Source organism: Cervus elaphus, chromosome 15, assembly GCF_910594005.1.
Source record: "Cervus elaphus chromosome 15, mCerEla1.1, whole genome shotgun sequence".
Classification (NCBI taxonomy): Eukaryota; Metazoa; Chordata; class Mammalia; order Artiodactyla; family Cervidae; genus Cervus; species Cervus elaphus.
In genome coordinates this window covers 5,299,711-5,326,138 of record NC_057829.1, presented here as the reverse complement: position 1 = coordinate 5,326,138, position 26,428 = coordinate 5,299,711, and the positions used below count along the sequence as shown (strand labels likewise).

The 26,428-nt window shown below is 46.3% G+C and overlaps 2 protein-coding genes across 5 annotated transcripts; one reads left to right on the top strand and one right to left on the bottom strand.

Moving 5' to 3' along the window:
- Nucleotides 1-203: 203 nt before the first annotated feature.
- Nucleotides 204-4,526, bottom strand: LOC122709176. The gene is made up of 4 exons (XM_043926325.1): nucleotides 4,494-4,526; nucleotides 3,463-3,850; nucleotides 2,882-3,381; nucleotides 204-667 (listed from the first exon to the last, which is right to left on the bottom strand). The coding sequence occupies exons 1-4, from the start codon at nucleotides 4,524-4,526 to the stop codon at nucleotides 593-595; spliced, it is 996 nt and encodes a 331-aa protein (XP_043782260.1). The 3' UTR covers nucleotides 204-592.
- Nucleotides 3,145-26,398, top strand: LGALS8 (galectin 8). Of its 4 annotated transcripts, XM_043926994.1 has the most exons (11): nucleotides 3,725-4,140; nucleotides 5,586-5,729; nucleotides 15,638-15,726; nucleotides 16,596-16,806; nucleotides 18,249-18,368; nucleotides 18,993-19,049; nucleotides 19,855-19,881; nucleotides 20,002-20,124; nucleotides 20,623-20,711; nucleotides 21,639-21,804; nucleotides 24,331-26,398. In XM_043926994.1, exons 2-11 carry the CDS (start codon nucleotides 5,688-5,690, stop codon nucleotides 24,478-24,480), a joined length of 1,074 nt encoding a protein of 357 aa, XP_043782929.1. In that variant the 5' UTR covers nucleotides 3,725-4,140; nucleotides 5,586-5,687; the 3' UTR covers nucleotides 24,481-26,398. The 4 variants fall into 4 exon arrangements, with proteins under 4 accessions (XP_043782926.1, XP_043782929.1, XP_043782928.1 ...); XM_043926991.1 differs by lacking the exons at nucleotides 3,725-4,140; nucleotides 20,002-20,124 and adding an exon at nucleotides 3,145-3,417; XM_043926993.1 differs by lacking the exon at nucleotides 20,002-20,124 and having other exon boundaries at nucleotides 3,725-4,027.
- The last annotated feature ends 30 nt before the right edge of the window (nucleotides 26,399-26,428 follow it).

Sequence of the window (26,428 nt, the reverse complement as noted above, 5' to 3'; positions counted from 1 at the left end):
GATGATGGCCATTCTAACCAGTGAGAGATGATAGCGTATTATAGTTTTGATTTGCATTTCTCTAATAATTAGGAACACTGAGCATCTTTCCATGTGCCTGTCAGCTATCTGTCTATCTTCTTTAGAGAAATGTTTATTTAGGTCTTCTGCCAATTTACTATTGGGCTGTTTTTTTGTAGTATTGAGCTGCATGAGCTGTTAATATATCTTGGACATTAAGCCCTTGTCAGTCGCATGCTTGCAAATATTTTCTCCCAGTCCATAAGTTGTCATTTCGTTTTTTTAGCTGTCTCCTTTCTTTCATTTACCAGCAGCTTAAACTTCACCTTTTTGGAGAGACTTTCCCAGGCATGCAACTAAAGTAGTCACCCAAACGCTCCCAATTACATAACCCTAATCTTCTCCACAATGCATCACTCCCTGGGTCCCTCACTGGAATGCAGTCCCACTGAAACAGGAACAGTCAGGGTAAAGACTGCTGGCTCAGGGGTTAGGCTATGTGCCCCCAATGCAGGGGGCTTGGGGTTCAATCCCTGGTTGGGGAACTAATGTCCCCATGCTGCAAAATGAGGTCTAAAAAAAAAAAAAATTACTACTTGCCATAAACAAAAGCAGTCAAAACTGCTCCTGTCCTCATGGAGCCTGTAGTCTGGTGGATGAAGTAAAACTAAAAAGTAAATAATACAGCATATTAGATAGAATATGGTAAATGCTGGAGAGTAATAAAGCAAGAAAGAGTGATAGGCGGTTGTGTGTGTGTGTTTCGGGAGGGTGTCTACAATTTTAAATACGGTGGTCAGGAAGGGCCTCACCGAGAACTGACACTGACTTTTAAGGAGGTAAAGGAGACATCACAAGGAGAGGTTCTGATCTGGGAGTGTGACAAGCGCACGGGTGTGGTCAGGACAGAGTAAGGGAGGAGGAACATGGTAGGAAGTGAGGTCAGAGCGCACAGGGTGGGGCCAGATCATGAAGTGTAATGGACTTGCACTCAAAGAATGAGCAAAAAGTAGTGGAAGGTTTGAGAGAGGAGTAACATTGTTTGGATCATGTGTTGTCATGGCCTTTCTGGCTGTTGTGTTGAGAACAGACTGCAGGGGGAAGGGCAAAAGCTGGGAGATCAATGAAGAAGCTATTGTAATAACCCAAGAAAAGAGGAGGGACTTCGGTGTATTATATCTCTTCTCTGCGTTTAGAAGGGCCCTGAAAGGCAAATACTACAAAGCTCTTTGTATACTGGTGTTCCTCACCACTGTGCCTTGTCATGGTGGGCACTGAGGATATATTCCTTGATTTTTAAAGATATAAAAAACATAGTTCACTGAACAAAACAGGGATCAAAGAAGTTTTTTTAAGAGTAAATGTTTTGGATTTGCACACCTTTTAGTCCAACATTACGGCACCAACCCTGGTTTCCTGGCCCTTTCACAGTCCCATGTCAAGCTTCAGCCGTGTTGGCCTCTTGGAGACCCCATGGACTGTAGCCCACCAGGCTCCTCTGTCCATGGGATTTTTCAGGCAAGAATACTGGAGTGGGTTGCCATGCCTTCCTAGATCTTCCCGACCCAGGGATCGAACCCGCATCTTCTGCACTGTGGGCAGATGTTTTTTACTGCTAAGCCACTGCTGTTTAGTCGCTCAGTTGTGTCCGACGCTTTGCAACCCCATGGACTAGAGCTGCCAGGCTTCCCTGTCCTTCACTATCTCCAGGAGTTTGCTCAAACTCATGTCCATTGAGTGAGTGATTCCATCCAACCATCTCATCCTCTGTCTCCCCCTTCTCCTCCTGCCCTCAATCGTTCCCAGCATTAGGGTCTTTTCCAGTGAGTCAGCTCTTTGCATCAGATGGCCAAAGCCACTGGGGAAGCCTATTTACACAGTCCCATTTATACCTAAATTCCATTTACCAAAGAAATGGAGCACTGATCTATATTTATTTCAACTTTGTGGAGAAAGGTAATCAACCCAGGCAAAGTTGTGAAGACATTCAACTGCTCCTCACTTTATCAATAACCTGTCATTTTAACCTAACATTTAGAGTGTCAACTTCATGCAAAGCATTATAACACTAGGCATTGGGGAATATACAGGACAATTTCCTCTTCTCGATTTAAATCCGTGTTGAATAGATCGAACAAGGCCAAGTACAAATTCCAGGTAGTGTGTGTTAAAGGTTAAATTCAACTTCTGAAGTTGAATCCTGAAGAGTGAAGCAAACTTGGAAAATGAATAGGAAGAGAGAAACGTAATAGGGAATTAGAATGTGAGTCCAGTGGTATGGAGTGTGTAATGAATTTCTCAATTTAAATAAAAAATAATAAAGCCCAAAGATACAGAGCAGAAAGTCCAGAGCAGGGACAGCAAAACCTGCCTTTCAAAGGAAACCTGGATAAAAGTCAAGCAGAGACAAGTAGGAAGATAAGAACTTCATGATCCCTATCAGAAAACAATGTGGACCACGTGTTCAAGGTAGCTTACGTAACTTTGTGCCTGTCGCTGACGTTTCTTTACAGCCAGCAGGTCAAACTGGCAGTCAGCATGGGCCCTGGACAGGAAAGTTGGTTATTTCTGAACACCTACCGTGCTCAGAACCGGGCTTTGTACTGCTGACATATTCCTCGGGGAAGTCCTGATAAAACTGAGAAAACGGCAACACAAAACTGGCGGAGAAGCCGCAGTGACTTAAGTCCAAGTTAGAGTAAATGTTTGGCGGCTCCAGACTGGACAAAGTCCAACTCCACTGAACCCATTTCCCCATCATTTTACTTACACCCGAAGGTGTGGCCCCAAACGGGGTGCTTCCAGATCAGGTTATCTTTCTTTGCACTGGCTGGACTCTGACCCCAGGCAGACAAGGAAGCAAACCTAGAAAAATAAATACCTGGCACCTAGCCGGTTGACCCGCGCGAGCAGGGAAGGTCAGAGACGCCTCCCCTCCGTCCGCGTGGAGGGGGCCCTCGCCGGGCCCAGGGGGGGCCTGTGTGCGTCCACACCGGCGCTGGAGGCCGGGGACAAGCGGGCGGAGGGAGCAGGTGGTCTTCCCTCTCTTCCGCAATTCCCGGCCCGTCAGTCCCGACTGCAGAAGAGTCTGGGCATTTTGGAAACACACTCTGCCCCTCCCTCTCTGCTCGTCCCGCAGCAAGCCGGTCGCGCTCCGAGTCCCCAGGTTGTGCATGAGGCTCAGCCCGGTGGCCGGCAGCAACGCGCCGGGCCCCCAGCTCAGCGGAGCCGCGAGCGCCACCCGGACGCAGACGCGAGGCCGACGGCGACGCCCGGGGCGCGCGCACCGGGAAATGGCGGCGGACTGACTCCTCGCACTTCCGGTCGCCGCCCGCGCGCGCCGGCCGGGAACGCGGACGACGTGCCGCGGCGGAGCGACAACTGCCAACGCTCAGCGCCTGCGACGCCAGTCCCGGGGTGAGTCGTGGGGGCCTCTCGCTGTGGGGGGTGCGCCGGCCGAACAGGGGCCGGGCGTTTCTGGCCCCGCGTCAGAGTCAGACGGTGGGACTGGCTCCCGTCTCCCCGTCTCCCCGTCTCGCGTGTCGTCACCGCGGAGGATCCGGCTGGGTGGCGGGCACTGCCCGGCGCGCGGCGCCCCAGGGATAAGTCGTGGTCCCGGGTCGCGGCCCCCGGGCCCCCGGCACTGGCCCCGCTGCTGACCACCCCCTCCGTCGGGACTGCCTTCGCACCAGCGACCTCCCCGCCTGGGGCCGAGCGCCGCCTTCACTCGGTGGGATCGGGGTCGTTTCCTTCCCAGTGTTTTGAATGACGGGCTCCTCAAGTTGAATGACAGACCTCCGTGGTCCTCCCTGACTCTGAAGACGCTTTTTGTGAGATGCAGAGTCACTGACTGCAGGATTAAACGTTAGGGAACGCAAGTCCTTTAACTGCTTCAGCATCATGATGGCTTCTTGGGATGCGAACCAAGTGTTAATTAATTACAGCAGGACTCGTGCCTATGGATGTTTCCGGGAATGATTGGTTTCACACGGGTCTGGGCTTAAATTGGATCACTCTCTGGTCACAAGTAAATTCTGAATGTGGCCGTGGAATCTCTGTATCCTTTCTTTTTTGGTCTTGTTGATACTTCCCGAGTTTGATGGAGCAAAACAAAAAGTTTTGAGATTTTTGACTAACGTAGTAAGTTAATAGATTGCGGTCACATTTATAAACCAGGAGGGATACAGTTTTGTTTTTGTTTTTAATTTCTGGGGAATTGGGGTATATGTGACAAATAGAAATTGTATATATTTAGGGCATAAAACTTGATGTTTTGATTACACCCACTTATTTCTTACAGATCTTTGATCAGAACTTAGGGGGACTAGGATGAGTGTTACTAGCTAAGTTAGGTGATTAGGGTGTCACAAGCTAAGTGCAGGTGTTTTGCAGTTTGGGCTCTATTCTCTCGGAAAGAGCCCACTTCCAGGATACTTGAGTTTGTTTTCGGAGTTTCTTTCTTACAGTTTCCTTGTGTGCCCACCTACACTCACTCTCAAATGCCAGCAATCGTGTTGAATTCTCATGCTTCACATCTCTGATTTCTTCTTCTACCACATCTCTCTGGCTTCCTTCTCTATTAAGGGCTCATGTAATTACATGGGGCCCGCTAGATAATCGAGGACAATCTCCCTGTCTTGACATCAGCTGATTTGTAACTGTAATTTCACCTGCAAAATCTCTCTTGATGTAATTTAACAAAACTACTCAGTTTGTTACATCCAGCGTTGAAAGTGCAATTTTTTTTTCTTAATAGATTCAAAGTGATAGATGTGATCAGTGTGTATTTCCCTTTGGTATAATGATAGAATTAGTGGAAGTAAAATGTCGGAAGCTTTAGTTTTGTTTCTCTTTTAGTTCTCCTTCATCTTCAGGTCTTCCCTGATGGGTCCCTTTATCTTGAAAACTGTGGCTTATGCTCCACACCCCACTTTTTTTCTAAGCCACAGGGAAGTTAATATTTGAGGCATTGGATTTTTTTTTTCTTTCAACTTGTTTAATTTGGAGGAGGAAGAGCATTCCCTTCTACTGTTAACAATATGTAAAACTTCTAAAGCGTGTGCTGTTCCATTGTTTTATTTATTCATTTAATCCGTAGAACAAACCTATGAGGTGAATACTGTTATATTCTCATTGTACAGGTGAGAAAATTGAAGTGAAGGTCTCTGATGATTGTATAGGAGTATTTCCTGCTATTTGGTTCAGTATTTTAATAGTAAGTTTTTGTTTCTTTTGGCTGTGCCACACAGCTTGTGGGATCCCGGTTCCTTAACCAGGGATTGAACCTGGGCCACAGCAGTGAAAGCCACTAGGCCACTGGGAACTCCCAGTAATAAGTATTTTTAATAACGTTTCCAAGTTAAAAATGTTCTACAGATGTATTTTTTAAATTAATATGTCCTGTCCTCATAATACAAAATTAGTTAGTAGAGTACATTTGATAAGAGTTGGAGTCAGATCTTTGATTGTAATAGCATCCTGTTATTTGATAAATATCAGTAAAATAATTTATATATTTAAAAATAGTTATAATATGAAGAAAAATGGTGTATGCTTATTTTTCTTTCCCTTTTGATTTTACATAGGGCACGTGCCTCAGCTTCAATCTGGGAATTCTTTAAGTGAAACGTATTTAAAATCTTAGACCGTACCGGAAGAGAGCCCAGTCAACAATAAGGTGGAAAAGAATGATGTCCTTAAACAATCTACAGAATGTCATCTATAACCCGGTAACTGATCTCCACAATCACTTTTTGCCTGTGGCAGTGTTGAGAGCAAGTCCAAAGAGTAATATCGGATTGGCTGGAAAGTTAGTTCAGGTTTTTCAGTAACATCTTACGGGAAAACTCAAATGAAGTTTTTGGCCAACCTAGTAATTATCTGGGAGATAGTGGAGGACAGAGGAGCCTGGCATGCTGCAGTGTAAAGAATCGGGACACGACTTAGCGACTGAACAACAACAAATAATTCTTCATTGCAGGTGGTGGGTGGGGGCAGAAGTAAAGTTCAGTAAACATAAATAGAACACCTGCTATGTGATGGAACTGCAGTGGGTGTTGACTAAAAAGCATTTCCAGCCTTTGCAGCCCCACAGATGCTTAAATTCAATATTCAGCTCTCCTCTCAGTACCCACAATTCTGCATCTGGGAATTCAGCCAACCGCCAATTAGATAGCACGTACTTACTGAAAAAAAAAAAAAAAATCCAAGTGTAAGTGGATTCAGACCTGCGCAGTTCAAACCTGTGTTGTTCAGAGGTCGGCTGTACAAGGTGACGAGACGTGCCGTGAATAAAGAACACAGGGAGAGTGATGGGGAAGCCACTCTGATCGTGGTGGGAAGAAGGCTCAGACCATCATAAGACGTAATTTTCAGAGGGAATGGATTTCTTTCTGTACACGTTTTCATTTTCTTTTTTCACTAGACCTGTTCATGAGAAGTTCATTTCTCAGCTTTCCCTCTGCCTTTCAAATCCTGCTTGTTACTTGAGCAGGGGAATGTTCAAAGCCAGTGGTGAGATGGAGAAGGAGAAAAACTAATAGTCTTGTGTGAGCCTCAGGCCAGTCCAGGAACTCCTGAATGTAATTGCTAGAAATTTCAGTGATGAACTGGTTTCAGTTCATATGGTGTGAGAATCTTTAGAAATGTCTAGTTTCCATTTGTCCAAAGCTGAATCTTGAATTTAGGTCTAAGACAGAGTTGCTGCTTGTTTGTTTGTTTTTTTTTGTGGTAAACCCTCTGTAGGAGACTCCTGGTAAGAGTCCTTCAAGTAAGACCTTCAGCCAGTCTTATTAGTGTAAGTGAGTTCAGTTTTTTATTTACTTTGTAGCTCTAGCTCTTTATTCCCCCCTAAGGTTTACTGTCATTGTGTAAGAATGAGGTACAACCACCATATAAAGCAAAATCAGTTTCAGAAGAAATAGCCTTCACTTCTAGTAGGTTTAAAAAGGAACACTTGCTGAACTTGAAGTCAGCTAGACATTTTAAAAGATTTTGTGCATCTCAAGAATTAAAAACATCTCAAAGTTGTAGACTTGACTTTCTGTAAAGATTGAAAGAAAAAAAAGAAATATTCTCCCTGCCAAGGGGAACTGAAGTGTAACCCTTGCTCAAGCCAGGAGGGATGGATGGTCGGTTAAAGTTCAACTCTGCCCTGCATCATCACAGAGACACCTTATTTGAGTGTTATTTAGAAAACAAAATTTTATAACCTGAGATCCTGATGTTTGCTGTGGTTTCTGGGGTTAGCACCCTCAACTACAGAGTTGAAAAAAAAATCAGCTGACATTTCATTTCCTGAGGACAGGGCACTTGGAACAGATGCTGCAGGACTCCTGGTGCTGTTCTGAGAATGGTTCATGACAGCGTGTTTCCAGAGTAGATATCTTCCTGCATTCTGGGTATTTCCTTAGTGATCAGTTCACTCAACCGGAAAGTGTTTATGGAGTTTCTACTATACTCTTCATTAAGCCTCGTGAAGACACAGAACTGCCATCTTTCTTTTTATCTCTTGACGTTTCTAACGTTTTGGTCCACATGTGTTGTCTCTTATATGTTAAATTTCAGTTCCTGCTGATGTGAATTCTATTCATTCATATCAGCAAAAAAACATAGAGTTAGTTTTAGGGCATTTCTTACTTTAAGAGCATGAAGTACAGAATGTGTCAATAATAAAGCTGAAGCTTCTTTCAAAATTATTTTTTAACGAAATGCATGTCTTTTTGAATAATATATTGACTTGATGCAAAAGTTCATTCAGGTTTTTCCATGTTATGGAGAAACCCAAATGAACATTTTGGCCACCACTCTTGTCTGCATTGTTTGCTTGATTATATAATTTCAAAAGTATAACTATTTTAACAATATATTCCAAATACAAAAACAAACTGGATTACTTTGAGGATGTTGAATAGCCTTCACAAGGGCTTTGTCTTGGTTTGGGGCAGCTGCCACCAGCTAAAACAGTGTAATTAAAATCAGTTCAATAAAAATGACTTAAAATATATTTAAAAATTGTGGTAGACAAATTCTGTTCATATTCACTCTTGGAAAAGATTAAGTCAGTTGTATAACTGGCCTGTATAATTTTTTTCCTATTTAGTATATTTCATTGACAAGTTCAGTTGCTAGAATTCCAAGACTTAAGAAAGTCCGGCTCACTTTTCTTTCCACTGAAATTGAGTGAGTAATTTGGACAACAGTGTCTTCATACCAGAAGTTCTTTCAGTGAAATCTGTTCGGCAGCTCAATAATCTACTTAAATATTTTATTATTGTTGTTTATAGAGGTTTTAGGATGTGATCAGGTGTGAGCTGAGAAGTTATTCAGAAATTAATCCAGTTGGTTCTCGCTTTTAGTTAACAAGCCATTTGCTAATATTAATCCCCCCCTGAAAAGCTCATGATTCCAATTTCCTTAGGAACCTTACTTCTACACTGATTCTTTTTTCCTTAGTATTCTAAGGACCTCCCTTTCTACCTTGCAGTTTAACCTTAAAACACAAAACGGATGGGAGGGGGGTTTGGGATGGGGAACACATGTAAATCCACGGCTGATTCATGTCAATGTATGGCAAAAAACACTACAATATTGTAAAGTAATTAGCCTCCAACTAATAAAAATAAATGAAAAACAAAAAAACCCACAAAACGATAAAATTTTCTTTTTACTCTCTGAAGATCATTCCTGTGTTTGTTCCCTTGTCTTTTGCTAACTTCCTTCCTGAGACAATAGATTTCTGCTGTCTTGATTTCTGCACCATGACTCTGCATTTTGATTTTTTTTTTCTGAATCCTAGTTTTTTTTAAATTCCAAGTTTATATTGGCATATTGGTGATTTACAGGGTTGTGTTAATTTTAGGTGTACAGCACAGTGATTCAGTTGTAAGTATACACATATCCATTCATTTTCAGATTCTTTTCCCATGTAGCTAATCACAGAGTGCTGAGTGGAGTTCCCTGTGCTATATAGTAGGTCCTTATTGATTATCTATTTTGTAAATAGTAGTGTGTATATGTTAATCCCAAGCTCCTAATGGATTCCTCCCTGCCCTCTTGAGTTTTTAACTCTTAAGTTTCATTTCTTTCTTGTCTTTTTACCACTCTTGTCTTCAGTGTCTCTCTTTATTTCTTTGCTGTCTTTTCATTTCACTCAGTCGTGTCCAGCTCTTTGTGACCCCATGGACTGCGTGGGGCCAGGCTTCCCTGTCCGTCACCAACTCCCTAAGCTTGCTCAAACTCATGTCCATCAAGTCGGTGATGCCATCCAACCATCTCCTCCTCTATCGTCCCCTTCTCCTGCCTTCAGTCTTTCCCAGCATCAGGGTCTTTTCCAATGAGTCAGTTGTTTGCATCAGGTGGCCAAAGTATTGGAGTTTCAGCTTCAGCATCAGTCCTTCCAATGAATACTCAGCACTGATTTTCTTTAGGATTGACTGGTTTGATCTCAGGGACTTCTTTATAAGATGGTAAAGAATCTGCCTGCAATACAGGAGACCTGGGTCCGATCCCTGGGTCAGGAAGATCCCCTGGAGAAGGAAATGGCAACCCACTCCACTATTCTTGCCTAGAGAATTCCATGGACAGGAGAGCCTGGCGGACTACTGTCCATGGGGTCACAAAGAGTCGGACATGACTAAGCAACTGACACATGGTTTGATCTCCTTGCAGTCCAAGGGACTCTCAAGAGTCTTCTCCAACACCACAGTTCAAAAGCATCAATTCTTTAGCGCTCAGCTTTCTTTATGGTCCAACTCTCACATCCATACATGACCACTGGAAAAACCACAGCCTTGACTAGACGGACCTTTGTTGGTAAAGTAATGTCTCTGCTTTTTAATATGCTGTCTCAGTTTGTCATAGCCTTTCTTCCAAGGAGTAAGCGTCTTTTAATTTCATGGCTGCAGTCACCATCTGCAGTGATTTTGGAGCCCGAGAAAAGAAAGTCTGTCACTGTTTCTGTTTCCCCATCTGTTTGCCATAAAGTGATGGGACCGGATGCCATGATCTTTGTTTTTTGAATGTTGAGTTTTTCACTCTTCTCTTTCACTTTCATCAAGAGGCTCTTTAGTTCCTCTTCGCTTTCTGCCATAAGGGTGGTGTCATCTGCATATCTGAGGTTATTGATATTTCTCCCTGAAATCTTGATTCCAGCCTGTGCTTCATCTATTTCTGTGTTGACTGATCGCCTTTTGAATATGTGTACAGTTTGTATATAGTTCTGTGACCTCCAGCTCACTTAGATGCCTGCCAGCCCTTCAGGACTGTGAGTTCAAAACAAAACTCTCATCTTCCTTTCCGAACCAGCTTCCCTTTTGTGGATGTCCATTTCTTTCAGTGTCCTTCCATGCTGCCAAGCCCCCAGCAGTTTGAAGTTAATCTGTCTTCAAAATTTTAAATTCATTTATTTCAAATTCAAATGACTTTTCCTTATTGTTATGTTAAAAATACAAAGAAAAGATATGTACAATGTTTTTAAAATTCAAGCAGTATTTAAGGATTTCATTAAAACATAAATTTTCCTTCTACCTTGGTGCTTACTTACCCTCCCTAAAACTAACTGTTTTCTACCAGGTTTTTGTATATCCTTCCTGAGACTATATGTGAATATCCAGGAGTGAACATATGTTGTGTGTATCACCTTTTGTATATTCTGTTTCTTTACATGCATGCATCATACTGGATAAACTGTGCTATACCGTGCTTTTTTCCATTTAACACATTTTGGAGGTATCAGCATAGAGTTTACTCACTTATTTTAGTGGCTACATAATTTGCCCACTGTGTGGATGTACTGTGACTTACTTAACCAGCCCCCTGTTAAAGGGCTAGATCTATTTATGACTATCCAGGGCTGTAGTGTACATCCTTAGAGGTGCATCTTTGTGCACATGTGCTAGTATTTTACAAGAGAAGTCTATAAAAGCAGAATCACTATGTCAGAGAGTATGATATACATTTCATTATCTTTTGGTGGAGGCAGGGGTGAGGTCTTCCTTATTTTTCAATGTTAGAGACATTCCCGTTTTGAAATTGACTTCCTTGACATGACTGCCCTGCTCTGTCAGATCCTTCTCACTCCCTGCATCGAAGTCTCCCACATACCCTCAGTCATAATGATTCACCAGCTCAGTCATACCTGTGGCTGTGATGTGTCCCAGTGAAAGGATGTAGAACAAAAACCACAAAGGGGAAAGGCACATGGAGCGAAGTCCAGGGGAAATCGGTACAGGATTTCAAGGGTATCCTGCCAGGGGTGTCACACAGGATGGACTTAAATCTCCCAGCAGCTAGCTGTGACATGTGTGAAATTTTCTCCTCTAGGGAAGCTCATTAGAGACTCACCACCCAGGGTCTTTATTGAGAGATGTTGTGTAGATAGCATCTGCCTAGCAGCTACCAAAACTCCAGACTCTCAGCAGGAAAGCAGGTGTTGAGCATAAATCATGTTCGCACAAATAGTTGAGGTGGGTAACCCACCCTTCTCAGTTAGGGTGGTGGGTGCTGTCTCCAGATCCAAGTTCCTTGGAAGGAGGCCTTTCAAAGCCAGCCGCCAGGTCTGCTGTGTTGATGCCGCACACCCCGTAACTGACCACCATTGAGACTTTGCTCCTGACTTCCTCTCTCAGCTTGTCTAGTACCTCTCATTTTATTAAGTCATCATCTCTTCTCTGACTTCTGAGTCTTGGCCACTCACTTCATATTGGTCCTGAGTCTCCCACTCCTTTCAGTGTATTTCCGCTTAGGTGTCTTGCCAACCTCTCACACTACGGGTGTGCACAACTTAAGTCATCCTCTTCCTTCTGAAATCTGTTTCTTCCACAGTTTGACCATTTTAGGTGGTGGCCCCAAATGGACAGTTTTCTTTGATATAGCTCAAAGTGTTTATCTTCTCCCGCCCCCACCCCCTCAGCGTCTGCTGCCATCAGCGAGGATCACGTTCTTATCTCTCTGTGCCGTCTTGCTTACTGCCAGGCAGCCTCCCAGATACTCTGCCCGACAGTTTATTTTACTCCCACTGGGTTGTTGTTCCAACCCCCACTTTTGTCTTGTTATTCTAAAGTCTGACTCTAACTCTTGTCTTTAACTGCTCCCTTACTGTTTACCGTCTCCCAGATAAGTTTTGTCTTTCCCTGCCTCTCTGCCTTTGTAACTGGACATTTCTACCGGAACTGGCTTCCTTCTCCTTTCTGCCTAACCATACTTTTTCCCCAGGTCACATCATACCACACTCATCAGCTGTGGCCACCTCAGTTACAGCTCTTTATACATTTTTCTGAAGCATTTATTCACCCCTCCCTCCTGCCCCATTTTTTTAGATGTTGACTTGGCCAGGGCTGGTAGTTGCAAAAACAGAAACCAGCCGCTAATTTGAGCAGAAAAGGAATTAAGTGATGTCAGCAGGCTGGACCAAAGGACCAGTCTTGTCAACGATGTCATCACAGGCAGCAGCCCACGCCGGGCTCAGGGCTGTTCTCCGCAGTGACCAACACGGTCCTCTGTGCCCTGGCAGGGCCGCCGCGCCCGCCACTGCTGCCTCTGACCCCGGTGGAGCTGCTGCCCGCCTCGGCCGGAGCGAGCGCTGCAGGATCCTGGCTGCTGCTTGTCATGGCTTCTAGCTTAGAGTCTGAACTGGGGGTGCCGACGGACAGATCTGCATCATATGCCTTCGTCACAGTTTGGATGAGGGCTCGTGTTCATAACATAGAGGGTTTCCCAGCTGGAAGGAGGTTCCGATTTGAACAGCTGAACAGAGTGTCACGTTTCCACTAATCATCTTTCCGAGGGTATCTGACTTCTTCCCAACTGTATCTTCAGCTCCTCCCGGATAGATGGAACTCATACTTCTTTCCAGCTGCAGGCTGCCTGACCCGACCCTGGTGTAGAGCAGACATCTGATAAATGACACAAAAAAGGCAAAGCATATGAATCAGCTGGGATGTTCAGGCAGGTTAATGCCAAACCTGAGTAAGGCTTAAGTTTATGATACTGTCTCCAGTGTGTTCAGATCTACATTGTACTGTTTTATGTAAATTATCTGTGAAACATCAAAGCCTCAAAGCTTGGAGTTGCCTTGAAAACAGCACCCTTCTCCCTTTCCACAGGAGCCTGTTTGTGAGGGAGTAAGTGGGCTGAGGGGCTTTTGTTTCCTTCACATGGTCCAAAAAAGTTGAGTATTGCTGATGGCTAAGCAGGTAAAGAATCTGCCTGCAATGCAGGAGACCCCAGTTCATTCCTGGGTTGGGAGTATCCCCTGGAGGAGGAAATGGCAACTCACTCCACTATTCTTACCTAGAAAATCCCATGGACAGTGGAGCCTGGCAGGCTACAGTCCATGGGGCACAAAGAGTCAGACACGACTGAGCAGCAGCAGCAGTGATATTAATATAAATCAGGGTACATTCCTAAATAGAAAGCATTAATATGGAAAACAGCAAATTGCCCAAATTTGCAGCACAGTTGTTTCTCAGACTGATATAATAAAAAATCTGTGGTAATAAACATTATACATGCTTATTATATAAATCTGGAAAGTATACAAATACATAAAGAAGAAAATTAAAATCTCATTCCTCAAGAAAAGTGTTGTAACATTTTTGGCTTATTTCTTTAGTGTTTTCTTTTTCCTTTTGGTTAAGACCACACTGTATGGAGTTTTGTAGGTTACTTTCTCACTGGTAATTATTTTACTAACAGTTCTGTGTTATTAAATATTCTGCATAAATATAAGTTGTGCTCAGTTGCTAGTCATGTCCGACTTTTTGGACTGTAGCCTGCCAGGCTCCTCTGTTCATGGGATTCTCCAGGCAGGAATACTAGAGTGGGTTGCCATTTCCTCCACGGAATCTTCCGGACCCAGGGATCATACCTGCATCTCTTGTGTCTCCTGCATTGGCAGGTGGGTTCTTCTGAGCCACCTTGGGAAGTCCAAATATAAGTTGAACATATAAAAAAAAAATTGAAGTTACAAAAACGGTTCTCATTTTATTAAGAGATATACATCATGAAAGATGCTGCTGTTTATTCTTGGCTGTGGCTGAGAGGAGTGATGACTTCCACATTCTCTATACACAGAAACCATCCAGTCTGATGTGTGGCTGTGGCCATGCTCTGCACATCTGTTACATTTTTCCTTTTCTGGTTTGTTGCCCTGTTCATCTCCCCCACGCTGCCCCCAGCAATGGCTGTGACACCAGATGGTCACTGGCTTTGGTGATAGCTTGTCTTACTGCTTAAGGCAGCAACACTGCTCAGCAGCTGTTTAGTTGCCACGCCTCTGCGTTTGTGAGTCCTGTCAGAACCCTTTTTCCAGAATGGTGAGAGCTCATTCATTCACCAAGTGATTGTGGATCATCGCCTGACCTCTGTCCTGGGGGGTGTAAAGATGATGGCTGGGTCCTGCCCCATGCAGCTCAAAATCTAGGCATGTGTTTGCACAGGAACAGAGTAACAAGTACCATGATGACCCTCACAGAGGGCTGATTCAGTTGGCCCAGAGAGTCCGAAAAAGGCTTCACACCCGAGATTGTGTCTGAGGTGGCATTACATGGCCTCTTTTATTTCTTACTTCTTGACAATCAGAGCTCCCTTGGTCAATTTTAGCATAGGTGTCATAACCCAGGTGAGCTCGGTATAAGGCATGCTGGCGTCTGGCCTGCTTGCCTCGGTCGGTCAGAGGCTCCAGGTGGAAGTGGGATGTGGTTGGGGTGCAGGAGGCGCAGCCACATAACCAGTGGTCAGGGAGGATGGTAGAGCCACCCAGGGGAGGGGAGTGAGAAGATCTGATCCTGTGTCAGGCCCCAGACAAAAATGCTGTGTTCCAGGTGAGGAAGGGGCAGGTGGGAGACCCGAATCCTGTGTGGGACCTCCTGTCAGGGCCCAGGCCTGCGCCCGGGACCAGGCGAGGTATGTAGATGCTGAGTCTTGAGAGACCCACAGGCACCCTGAGTGCGTCCTTCAGACGTGAAGGTCTCTGGTTCCCATGTGGGGCGCAGTGTGGGAGCCCAGCGGGTAAGGTAAGGCACCTGGTCCCAGGGAAGGTGGAGCGGCTTAGTTTGGAGGCCCTCTGTAGGCAGTGAGTGCTTGTCATTGTCTTCTTCAGCGCTAGGGTAGGGCCTGGCCCGGCCTCCATCATGTTGGGATCATCCGTGGAACCTTAGGAAAAACAGGAGCAAGGCGTGGCATTTCATACAACCCTCTGCCAGATATTCCCAGGTGGCTCAGGTGGTAAAGAATCCGCCTGCCAAGCCAGGAGACGCAAGAGACGCGGGTTCAGTCCCTGGGTTGGGAAGATCCCCTGGAGGAGGAAATGGCCACTCACTCCAATATTCTTGTCTGGAGAATTCCATGGGCAGAAAGCCTGGTGGGCTACAGTCCACAGGGCCACAAAGAGCTGGACACAACTGAGCATGCACACACACTCCAGCCAGATAAAAAGTACTGTAAGTAGTATGTCTGTTTCTAAAGAACCCAGAGTGGTTTGCAGGTGTTGTGTCTCCAAGCTATGTTGTTCCCACACAGCCGTTTGAATAGTGAGGACTTGGAAAAATGCTAGGGTCTGAGCAAATTCATGTGCAGCCTTTAAGAGTGTAGTCCTTTGATTTTGTAAATGAACATTTGTTAAAATTATTTTTCCTAGGTAATCCCCTATGTTGGGACCATTTCTGAGCAATTGGAGCCGGGAACTTTGATTGTACTACGTGGGCATGTTCCTAGTGACTCGGACAGGTAAAGTCATGGTATTAGATGAGAACACAAGTAAAGTGCATCTTTGTGATTGTGGGACAACAAAAAATAACGTCAGAGAGACCATTAGGGGACTTGAGGCTGATTTTGCTTTTACCGCAGCCTTGGCCAAGGTGCTGAGGAATCTGGAATGAAAAACTGAAATACAGGTGATTTGGATTTTTTATTGCCGTGAGTCTGACTTTACTGTAAAGAATTAGAAACATAGCTAGTGGAGGGAATTGTGGTCAGATGACAAGGATGTGGCCTAGTTACAGTGTAACTTTCCCACAGCATCTCTTTGGGCCTGTCGCAGGTGGTTTTGTGTAATGCTTGCCTTGGGCACAAAGTCTGGATGAGGCTGTATCAGCTGGAGTTGGACTTGGCTCTGTATGACTGACGCCCGAGTAACAGTGGTTTAAGTAAGAGGTGAATGCTACCTTTAAAGGGGACAGTCCAGACGGCTGAAGGGCAGGCCATGGAGCTGTCAGGCGGGAGCCCATTCCTGCCCGCACCCGCGGTCCCAGGGTGATGTCTTCTTTCTCACGGTTCCTGGAAGCTGGGACTCTGGTCCTCACGTTGTTTGTGTAGCTGCCTGGGTCCATATGTGGTTTTTGGGGGGAAGGGGCGGGGTGGACAGAAGACAGATGTCAACTATTGAGGCCATTTCCTATAGTTTTCTGTGAATACTTCCCTTCCACCCTGTTGGCAGAGCTTGGGACCCCTGGGCCAGCCCTCCTGCAGGGAGGCCAGTAAATAGGTGCTTGTTCTGGACCGTTTGGGCCCCCTGGGTGGGTCAGGTGTCAACAGGCCTGGGTTTCCACGCGGCCGCCTTCCTGAGTCCCCACGTGGCCCGTCTCTTCCCTCCACAGGTTCCAGGTGGACCTGCAGTGTGGCAGCAGCGTGAAACCCCGAGCGGATGTGGCCTTCCATTTCAATCCACGCTTCAAAAGGGCCAACTGCATTGTCTGCAACACTCTGAGAAATGAGAAGTGGGGCAGGGAGGAGATCACCTACGACATGCCTTTCAAGAAAGAGAAGTCGTTCGAGATTGTGATCATGGTGCTGAAAGAGAAGTTCCAGGCAGGTTTTGGAGGGTGGAGGTTGACTCCTCACTCGTGACAGTGAGCGTGAGGGAAGCCCTCTGCACGCGTGAACTCGCCCTTACGTCTCCTAAACCCAGAGGAAGGGTTTGGCTTTCTAACTCTTCTCAGAAGGCAGGCACGGTGGGCACCTTCCTGTGAGGTGGGCACAGCCTGGCTCCTGTGTCCCTGCTGATGTCGCCATGCAGGTCCAGTGTGACTGGATCTTTGCTGGACTGTGTCTCCTTGCGGGACTGAGTTCGTTCTGAACTGGCTCAGGCTTACACTGATGATGGAAGGTTAACTGCAGGCACTAGAACCCTGAGTGTGGGGGAGTCTGAACTGACAGACGGACAGGATCCTGGCGTTGGAGTCGGGCCCAGGGGGGTGGTCGGTTCTGTCCTGCAGTGCCTCGTCCCATAGGATCCAGCGATTCTGACCAGAGGAGCTTAGAAAGCCCACGCGTCATCAGGACCGCCGAGCACTTTATCCCTAGTGTGCGCAGAGGTGGGGTGTGGTCCCGAGGCTGCTCCAGCCTGTGGAGCCTCGCAGAGTAGAGACTCGACAGCACAGAGGGAAACGTCCCACCCGAGGTGCAGACTCCTCTGACCTTCAGAGCCTGCTCCCACCATCCCTCCTGCCCGGAACCTCCCCCTCCTACCACCCCTCCCTCTTCTCACTGTTGGAGTCCTTGTGTCTGTATCTTTTTTTTAAACATCTGACTGTACTGTTGTGCTTTGGTTTTTTTCCCTGCATTTCTCTTGCCTTCCAATGGGATTTTCAGCTCCTTGAGGTCAGAGACCATGTTGTGTTCTGCGTGTCTTCCCGACACTCCGTACACGTGTCCTGGCATCTGGGAGGGAGGGAGGAGGAGCCCGGAGCACTGGTGCCCTCTTGGTCAGGCACTGGCTGCAGTCTCACGAGGGGGTCATCTCCTCCCAGCAGCGGCGTCTGGAGGGCGCGTGCTTCCTGCTCACGGATAGGAATTTCAGAGAGCTTGGGTCACTTGCCCAGGTTCATTCATTCAGCAAAGTACCCAGATGTGTGTGGAGCACCGGCCTCGTGCGGGGTGGTCTCCAGAGTCTGGTCCTCAGGACAGCAGGGTGATGAGGTCGTGGGGCAGGTCTCTGCCAGGGCTCATGGGCAGCCAGGGTGTCTCATGTACAGGCCTGCTACACGCGGGGATGTGGTCATGCGTTCACAGATGCGTGATCTGTCTGGAGAGTGTCCCTGGTGTTCAGTCAGATGAAGAACTCCAAGGAAGTTGAGAGTGCTGCCAGTTGTGGGTGCTTTCATCACAGTTTGGTCAGACGTGTCATGCGGAGACCACTGGGGAAAAGTCTCAACCTAAATCTGAGTCAGCAGGTTTAAACTTGGATAAATTAATAAAATTCATTTATTAAGTGCTTTATTGGAGGAGGCTGCTGTTTTCCGTTTGTCCAGGTGGCTGTCAATGGAAAGCACACCCTGCTGTATGCCCACAGGATCAGCCCAGAGAGGATCGACACGCTGGGTGTTTACGGCAGCGTCATCCTTCACTCTGTGGGCTTCAGCTTCAGCTCGGTGAGGGCCCTTCCACAGGAGGGGGGGGAGGGGGGATGGGGGTCTCCTCTGGTGGCGTCTTCTGATGAAATGGTAAGAAACATCTTTAACTAACATCATCTGTTGAGATGAAAACAGTGTAAATATATCCCTCACTAGTGTGTTCATTTCTTAGAAGTAAATATTCAGACTAGTAGGATGCTAATCATTGACTAGAGCTTACTGCCTGTAGATCTCAAATCTAGCATGGTTCTAACAAAAAACCTGAAGTGATAACCACAACCAGCCAACCAACCCTTTATAGCTGGAGTGGGGGTATTTCCTTGACGTGGGAGTACAGTGGAGTAGTTCTCTCTAAAACTGTTTCCCAGCAGTGGGATGTCCACTTGAAATTGCTAACCTGCCCTCCACAGACAGTAAAACAAATTACAGTCTCAAGATCTGTATACATTCGCTCAGTCTTCACACTTTTTCTTACCTCCAACTTTTGTCAGTTTGGTAGTAGGAGAAGAATGCTAATGTGCCTGCATTTTTTGATACTTCCATATTTTCATGTTTAGTACCATTTATGATTTTTTTGATATGTCAAGAAGATTATATTTAGAATTCTGATGGATGTTAAACATTATCTGAACTTTTTTTCAGGATTTAGGAAGTACCCAAGGATCTACTCTGGAACAGACAGGGATAAGTAAAGAAAATGTAATTATTAAATCTCTTAAAGTTTAAAAATGTCTAAAAATGTCTTTTTAGTTGTCATGTAAACTAGGTGGCAGGCAGGCTGAGTTTTTTTAAGTTATGTTTTTAATATGAAAACATTTTTAATATGAACACTTACATTTTTAATATGAAACCATGTTTTTAATGTGAACACTTACATTTTTAATAATTAACATGCTGGAAGTTGAAAATTGAGGCATGTACTCAGGGTGCCGGTTGCGTTAAGTCTTGCTGTTTAGACTCAGTGATCTGACCACTCCCCACCCATCTTAATGTACAAAGAACTCTTAGCTGCTGAGTAGGGCTGGCAGGAGGTGTTTATACATAGTGAGCACAGCCAATGAATCAGTAAACAACTTCCACGTTTCCACTTGTTCCCCATGGAAACAAGTGCAGTTCAGACCTTTTAGCTGTTATTAGTGGAGAAAAGTGAGGTCTTAACCGATCTCGACACGTTCATAAGTAGACTCTAATCTCAGCATCTGGGGCGCACCCTGGAAAGAAGTAAGCCATGTCTGACCCCACGTGTGGCCTCTGGAAGATGCCTAGCGCACGGAGGAGTTACGGAACTGAGACGATGAGTAGGACAGGCGGGCTGCCCCCAGCCTGCGTGGCTCTGCAGCGCCCTGCTCGTGTTCAGAAAGCTCTGGCCCCTGCCTGTCCCCCCGCCCAGGGCCGGGAGGCCCCGCTGTCCCAGTCGTACCACCAGGAAATGATTGCTCATGTTACACAGTCTATTTCTTGCTTGTCTGTCACACATTCTCATTTTGTCTTTCTTTTCCAATAGGTACAAAAGTCTGGCGGGTCACAGCTTGTAAGTATTTTTGCTATATAACATGTGGAACCTTTTTATGAGTGTCCAGGAGATGAAGTTTAAACCTTGGAAGACAGCTTCACTTATTCCATACCTTATCACAGAACTGTTTCCCTACAGCCTAGTAATAGAGGAGACATTTCTAAAATCGTCCCCAGAACTGTCTACACCAAGAGCAAAGGTTCGCCAGCCAATCACACTTTGACTTGCACCAAAATACTACCTATCAACTGTTTGTCAAAGGTTTGAAGAGCCAAAATTTTCCTAATTCTGTGTAGCGAGTTAAGTTTTAGTTAGCTAGTCGCATAACCTCCACCCCCAGTCCAAGCCCGAAGCAGCCACTTGGCACTGGCATTGTGTATCGTGGACGGAGAGCAGGTCCCTGAGCCCCAAGTGTGTTTCCGTAACTGCCCCCGCCTCGGCCGCCTCCCCTCCAGGCTGGACACAGAGCACGCGTCAGACCCCAGCCGAGGTGACATCTCAGCGGGAGTGTCACTCAGGGAGGCCCAGCTCCCCCCCACACCCATTCACTTCATGGTCTGAAACAGCCTCTCGGAGAGTCTGCTGGGAGCCGGCACAGTGCTAACGGCCGGGGACCCACCTGGGACCCAGGCAGACTCATCTGTCCCTTCGCGGGGGTCACAGGGTCACGGCCTTTAAACATGTCCCGGTGTCTTCAGCCAGTTCTCCCCCGAGATCTCTTTCTGAGGTCGCCTGGCACTGACTGGGGTTTCTTTGCAGACTCTGCCGTTCGTAGCAAGGTTGAACTCCTCCATGGGCCCTGGACGGACTGTCGTCATAAAAGGAGAAGTAAATACAAACGCCAAAGGGTCAGTGTCGTTAAGTGACCGTAAAAGTGCAGATGCTGCCGTGGGTGTCTCTTACGGCTATAACCCTGTCACAGCAGTCTCGTGAGGTGCAAGTCGGGCTAGCGTCATAAGCTTCATTTGAGAAATAAGCCAGTTAAAGCCAGAGGCAGGCAGACTGCTAAGGATAAGTTGGTGGCAGAGTCCTAGGCTTTTTGTGGCTACACAGGAGGGTGGCTTTTTGTCCGTAAGGCACGCCCTTGCCTTGAACTGCAGGGCAGCGTATGAGAGCATATCAGTTTTGTCAGGACTTCTCTCGTCATGGGACTTAAAGAATTCCTGCTTTTATAATCTTTTCCAGAGATGTCCAGAGTTCTGAAAGTTTGAAGTGAGAGCTATTTTCCCAGGTGGCGCTAGTGGTAAAGAACCTGCCTGCCACTGCAGGCCACATGAGGCTCAGCTTCAGTCCCTGGGTTGGGAAGATCCCCTGGAAAAGGAAATGGCAGCTTGCTCCAGTGTTCTTGCCTGGAGAATCCCATGGACAGAGGAGCCTGGCGGGCTACAGTCCAAGGGGTCGCAAAGAGACACGGCTGAGCACACACAGTACACTTTGAAGAACAGGATACTTGTAAATGTTTAGTGTTTCTACTTTGGAGGGACCCTATTCCCGTGACAGATGTGGTCTTTTGGGTCACTTATTCTAACCCATTAATTTCTTCCCAATCGGATTTATAGTCTTAAACACTGATCTTTAAGCTTTCCATATTTTTATTTTGCAAATAACATATTTATACCAATGGTATACTGACTCACAATTTTAAAGATCACCTCCACTGGCATTCCTGGGTCCTGAGTCTATGTGTGCTGTGTCATCAGCTTAATTCTTATTGTTAAAACTGCACCCCTCTCTTCTCCTTGGCTAATTAGTTTTTTCTTTAATTCTCTCAAAAGCTTTACTGTTGATCTGCTATCAGGAAAATCCAAGGATATTGCTCTCCACTTGAACCCACGCCTGAATATGAAAGCATTTGTAAGAAATTCTTTTCTTCGGGAGGCCTGGGGAGAAGAAGAGAGAAATATTACCTGTTTCCCTTTTAGTCCTGGGATGTACTTTGAGGTGAGATGATTATCTTTTTTTAAAACGAGATAGGAAAAAGAATCCTGGGGGCAGGGGTAGGATAAATTGTCCATCCTGGGCTTCCGTCATAGATCAGTTGGTAAGACTCCACCTGCAATGCAGGAGACCCTGGTTGATTCCTGGGTTGGGAAGATCCACTGGAGAAGGGATAGGCTACCCACTGTTGTCTTCTTGGGATTCCCTTGTGGCTCAGCTGGTGCAGAATCCGCCTGCAGTGTGGGAGACCTGGGTTCGATCCCTGGGTTGGAAAGATCCCCTGGAGAAGGGAAAGGCTACCGACTCCAGTATTCTGGCCTGGAGAATTCCATGGACTTTGTCCATGGGGCCGAAAAAAGTCAGACACGACTGAGCGACTTTCACTATTTAGATCAAGTACAGCTTAATATGTGGAGCTTGTGTGTGGTTTTGTTTAGCTGGAGACTTATTTTGAATGCCGTTTTGTAACATAGGTTAATCAGCATAAACGGCCAAGCCAGTCGAGTGCCACATTATTTACATTGGAATTATTTGACATGTGTTTTCATGATGACAGTTTCTGTGTAGCCCCTATTAGTTAATAGGAATTTTAACAGGAACCTGGTCTCAGGGCTGAGTAACATGTTGAACCCTAAGTGACCACGAGGACATGGGAGCTGAGCCTCCTTGCCCTGTCGTCTTGTTGACATGCAGCTGAGGAGGCAGCACTTTCTTCCAAGCGATCCTGCTTGTGTATCTTCAGAGAAAGACACATTTAGGCCATCAGGACTTGGAGCCCCCAGAGGTGGAGTCTCACAACACAGCCTCTCCCCAGGTGTGCCTCCAGGCGTCGGATGCCGCGTGGTTGGCCGGACACCCTCACTAGCTCACGTGACTGACTCCTCATGTGGTCACTGAGGGTCACTGATTTCGATCATGCCTCCACATTTTAAACTGTCACGTGCTCTGGACAATTCGAGCTCGCCAGACTCCTCAGAGTTGCTGAAAGCACGAACATCAGGCTGAATATAAGGTGGCAATCTGACATTAGTTTTATTAATAAGTTCCAGTCTAAGGCATGCCCTGGCGTGTGTGAAGTAACAGAAGTAAGCCAAGCACAGGTTCTCTGGAAGTGATGGATACTGGTTTGGGATTCAGAAGGATGTGGGTACACTGCGTTTTTCAGATGTTGTGGACGTATGGACAAGTCGCTGAGGTGGGAAGTGCAGCCCTGGGGTTGCTGACTTGGCAGATGTCAGGGTGTGTGGGTGATGTGGGTTCACTGAAGAAGCGGTGGATGCTCTGGAAGGTCGATCCTTGTGGTTGGTGACTGGGAACTAGTGTCTTCTTTTTTGACCAGTTTGAGCCCCAAGTTTGGGACTACTGCATTAATGTGAAAGAGGACAATAATAAATTCTCCCATTTGTAACATGCTGGCTCTTCACGTGCTCTGAGGTCCCGTAGGAGCCGTTTTCCCTTCTGAGCCTGTTGGGGTGGTGTGTCCTCTGCTCTGTGGAGACTGTTAAGTGTCCGTCACCAGAGAAGTCTTTCTGCCTGGTTCAAACTGGGGTTTCCACCATTGTTGTGAGCGCAGGGACCCCCAGTCACGGAGCGCTCCCCCAGTTCTCTGCATCAGCCTTCTGCCTTCATCTGTGTCACTTATTGCTATCATCCATGGAATTTCCCCCTTCCTAATCTCCCCCAGCAGTCATTTCTACTAGTCCTATCGAAAGAAAAGAGACACTCAGTTTGCTGCTTTGAGGATCCAGACTTTGCGCCTCTGTCTGCCTCTGGGGTGGGGGCAGGGAGCGAGGGGAGAACCGTGGACTCGCCCCAGGGGGCTCTGCAGTGAGGGGGGAAACGGGGCGGAGGGGGTGGCCGGACTGGCACAAGGAACACGGTAGCAGGGGAAAAGGTTGAGGTGTACGGGGGATGTAAAGGACAGCAGACTCTTCTGTTAGCACTGACGGGCTGACACCAGTGATGACTCTGAACTGCCTCTCTGCCAGAATGCAGAGGCTCACAGAACAAGGAGCTTTGACCAGCGTTAGAGAAACAGTGTGCTGAGTGGGGTGGGGGTCCGAGTCACCAGGCAGTGGTGCAGTCCCTGCCAGGTGCCCTGATCTGGGGTCCATATTTTCTGAGCTGCCCCAAACCCAAGTTTGAGGCAGAGAGGTGAGGACCCAAGCCCCTGGGTTCCTGGGCTGTGGGCACGAAGCAGCTCCCTCTTCTCCTTCGATTGAGTTCCCACGTGTCTCGAGGAGGGCGACTTTCCACTTCCCTGAGAGCCGGGGCAGGAGCAGGGGACAGAGCGGCCAGTGGGCCTCAGGCCACAGTGAGGTTCCAGGTACGTGCGAGTCACTTCCCTGAGTGGGACAAGACAGAAAGTGCCACCACCAGATACACTTTCATCAGAGCTTAGAAACCATGGCAGGGTGTCAGCGCTGGCAGGCTGGGAGAAGAACTAAATGGTTTATTTTTTAACATTCTGTGTGCAAGACACAAAAACTTCTAAAGCCTGGGGAACCCTCATGTGTGCTTTCCTTCCAGATGATAATTTACTGTGACGTGAGAGAATTCAAAGTCGCGGTAAACGGTGTCCACAGCCTGGAGTACAAGCACAGATTTAAGGAGCTGAGTAAAATCGACACGCTGGAGATCGACGGGGACATCCACTTGCTGGAAGTGCGGAGCTGGTAGCTGACACAAGGCTGCCAACGCTGACCTACAGCATGACCTCTGTAACACTGGCCTTGGTAAAACACATCTGTCACGACACGCTTTATATACATTGTTAAGTCCTTATGTCCCGCTGGGTATCCTCAGTCCGTGCCGCGCGCCTTGCCGAGCCCAGAGTGAGAAGACTGATGCGACAGTGGTCACAGCCGTTGCTGTAACAGGCTCTCCTGCTCTCTCCTCTGCACCTTGACCGCCTCTTTCAAACCTACTTTGCGCTCAGCAAGTGTTTAGGAAGTGTCCACGGTAACAGAGAAAGCCAGCCTGCACTGAGCACTTACCTTTGCGTGTGTGGTGGGAGCCAGGGACACACAGTGGGGCGCATACCTCCCCTGTTCTGCCAAGCTCTGGGCCACTGCTGCTCCCTCACACACCAGGGACTTAGAAGGATTACTCTATTAATCACCTAAGGACACAAATTTACAGGCGACACTTCCTCCAGTGCGGGCTCAGGGTTTGATTGTATCCCATAATTGGGAGGACTGATGTTGATTTATGTCTGGAGATTTTCTTTAGCATGATAAATATCTAGCTCTGCTAGTTGCAAGCATTACCAAATGATTTAACACTATGAAATCTAAACACAGCACAAAGATAAAGGCAAAAAGCAAAGCAAAACTGAACCAAATGATGTTGAAATTAACTTGACGTCAGTCTCAAGGCCACTGATGTCTGTACCAGTAAATGCATATTTTAGAATATTGGAGTTTCGAGTGAGCCAGAGGTCTCCTATGCACATACTCTACAGAGTGTAAGGTAGACAAGAGACGTCTCAATTTGTAAAACGTCTGTGGGTGACAAAGCAGTGTCAAGATTAGATCTGATGACTGTTTATGAAGCAGGCCTCTCAGAGAAGTAAGACACAGCAGCCGAGACCCGAGGTGGAGAGGCTCGCTTATGCGGTCCCTGGTCAGTGCACAGACCAGCACTGCCTCTGCCCGTCTGAGACGGGTCCATCGTCGTTAGTGACAGAGATCAAAACACTGTTCTGCTTCTAGTGATTAAAATCAAAACCTGTATCAGCAAGTTAAACTGTTGCATTTCTGTAATTTTTGTCTATTATTCTTTGAAGCAAGTTGGCAGAAGTTCTTTGTAGAATTCTTACAGGTCAGATCTTGTTACAGGGAATTTCAGACGTTTGTGAGAGGGGAGAGAAAAGGCTAGATCAGTCGCATCATTTCATCATGTTAAATTGCTGGGCTGAATTCTGCCAGGATTTGGGGCTATTTTCGTAACAGTTTGTGGTTAGGTGTTATTTGTATCCCTATATTGCAGAAAATACTATTACCAATCTTACTCCTAAAGGTACTCAGTGTGGAAACTTCTAGCACTTATTCTTTTCCATCTTTTCATGTTACTTTATTATGCTGAGTCTCACCAAACTGAAAAAAAAAAAAAAAATGGTGGAGGTGGGGATATTGGGAAAGCTGTACAAGGCAAGAAAGGTCTAGAATCCCCAGGGTATTTTTTTCCTTCAGAAAAGAACATCAGAGAGCTTGGCAGAAACTGTGGCCCACTTAGGAAAAAAGAAAAGCCCACTTACCTTGTTTTAAGTCTTAAACCATAGTACATTTTCCTTTTATGTGGACAATAGTAAGTCAATTCTTTGATAGAGTAAATATAAAATCTTGTTTTTGGAAAATAAGCTATTAGCATTTATTAATAAACCCTGTTGTGACATTTCTTAAAGAGAATACGCACTCCTAGCAAGCTCTGTCTCCAGATGCAAACCAGCCTTCTGCTTGTCACAATTCCACACTAAATTTCTATATTAAATTAGATCAAGGGCTTTCAGACTTTAACAGCTATGGAACAGTTCTTAGATGCCTTAAATTTTAAAAGGCATCAATTAATGTCTTAAAATAAAGGCAGATTTGTTTAATTCTGCTTGAGTGTTCACTTTCTAGCTTCA

Bases quoted from the DNA above. Each gene is read 5' to 3' on its own strand.
- LGALS8 (XM_043926994.1), top strand. From the start codon at position 5,688: ATGATGTCCTTAAACAATCTACAGAATGTCATCTATAACCCG. The intron at 5,730-15,637 runs GTAACTGATCTC...TATTTTTCCTAG, and splicing joins AGAATGTCATCTATAACCCG to GTAATCCCCTATGTTGGGAC. The intron at 21,805-24,330 runs GTGAGATGATTA...CTTTCCTTCCAG, and splicing joins GTCCTGGGATGTACTTTGAG to ATGATAATTTACTGTGACGT.
- LOC122709176 (XM_043926325.1), bottom strand. From the start codon at position 4,526: ATGAGAATTCAACACGATTGCTGGCATTTGAGA. The intron at 3,851-4,493 runs GTGAGTGTAGGT...TTAATCCTGCAG, and splicing joins ACGATTGCTGGCATTTGAGA to TCAGTGACTCTGCATCTCAC. The intron at 668-2,881 runs GTATTTATTTTT...TTTACTTTTTAG, and splicing joins GTCAACCGGCTAGGTGCCAG to TTTTACTTCATCCACCAGAC.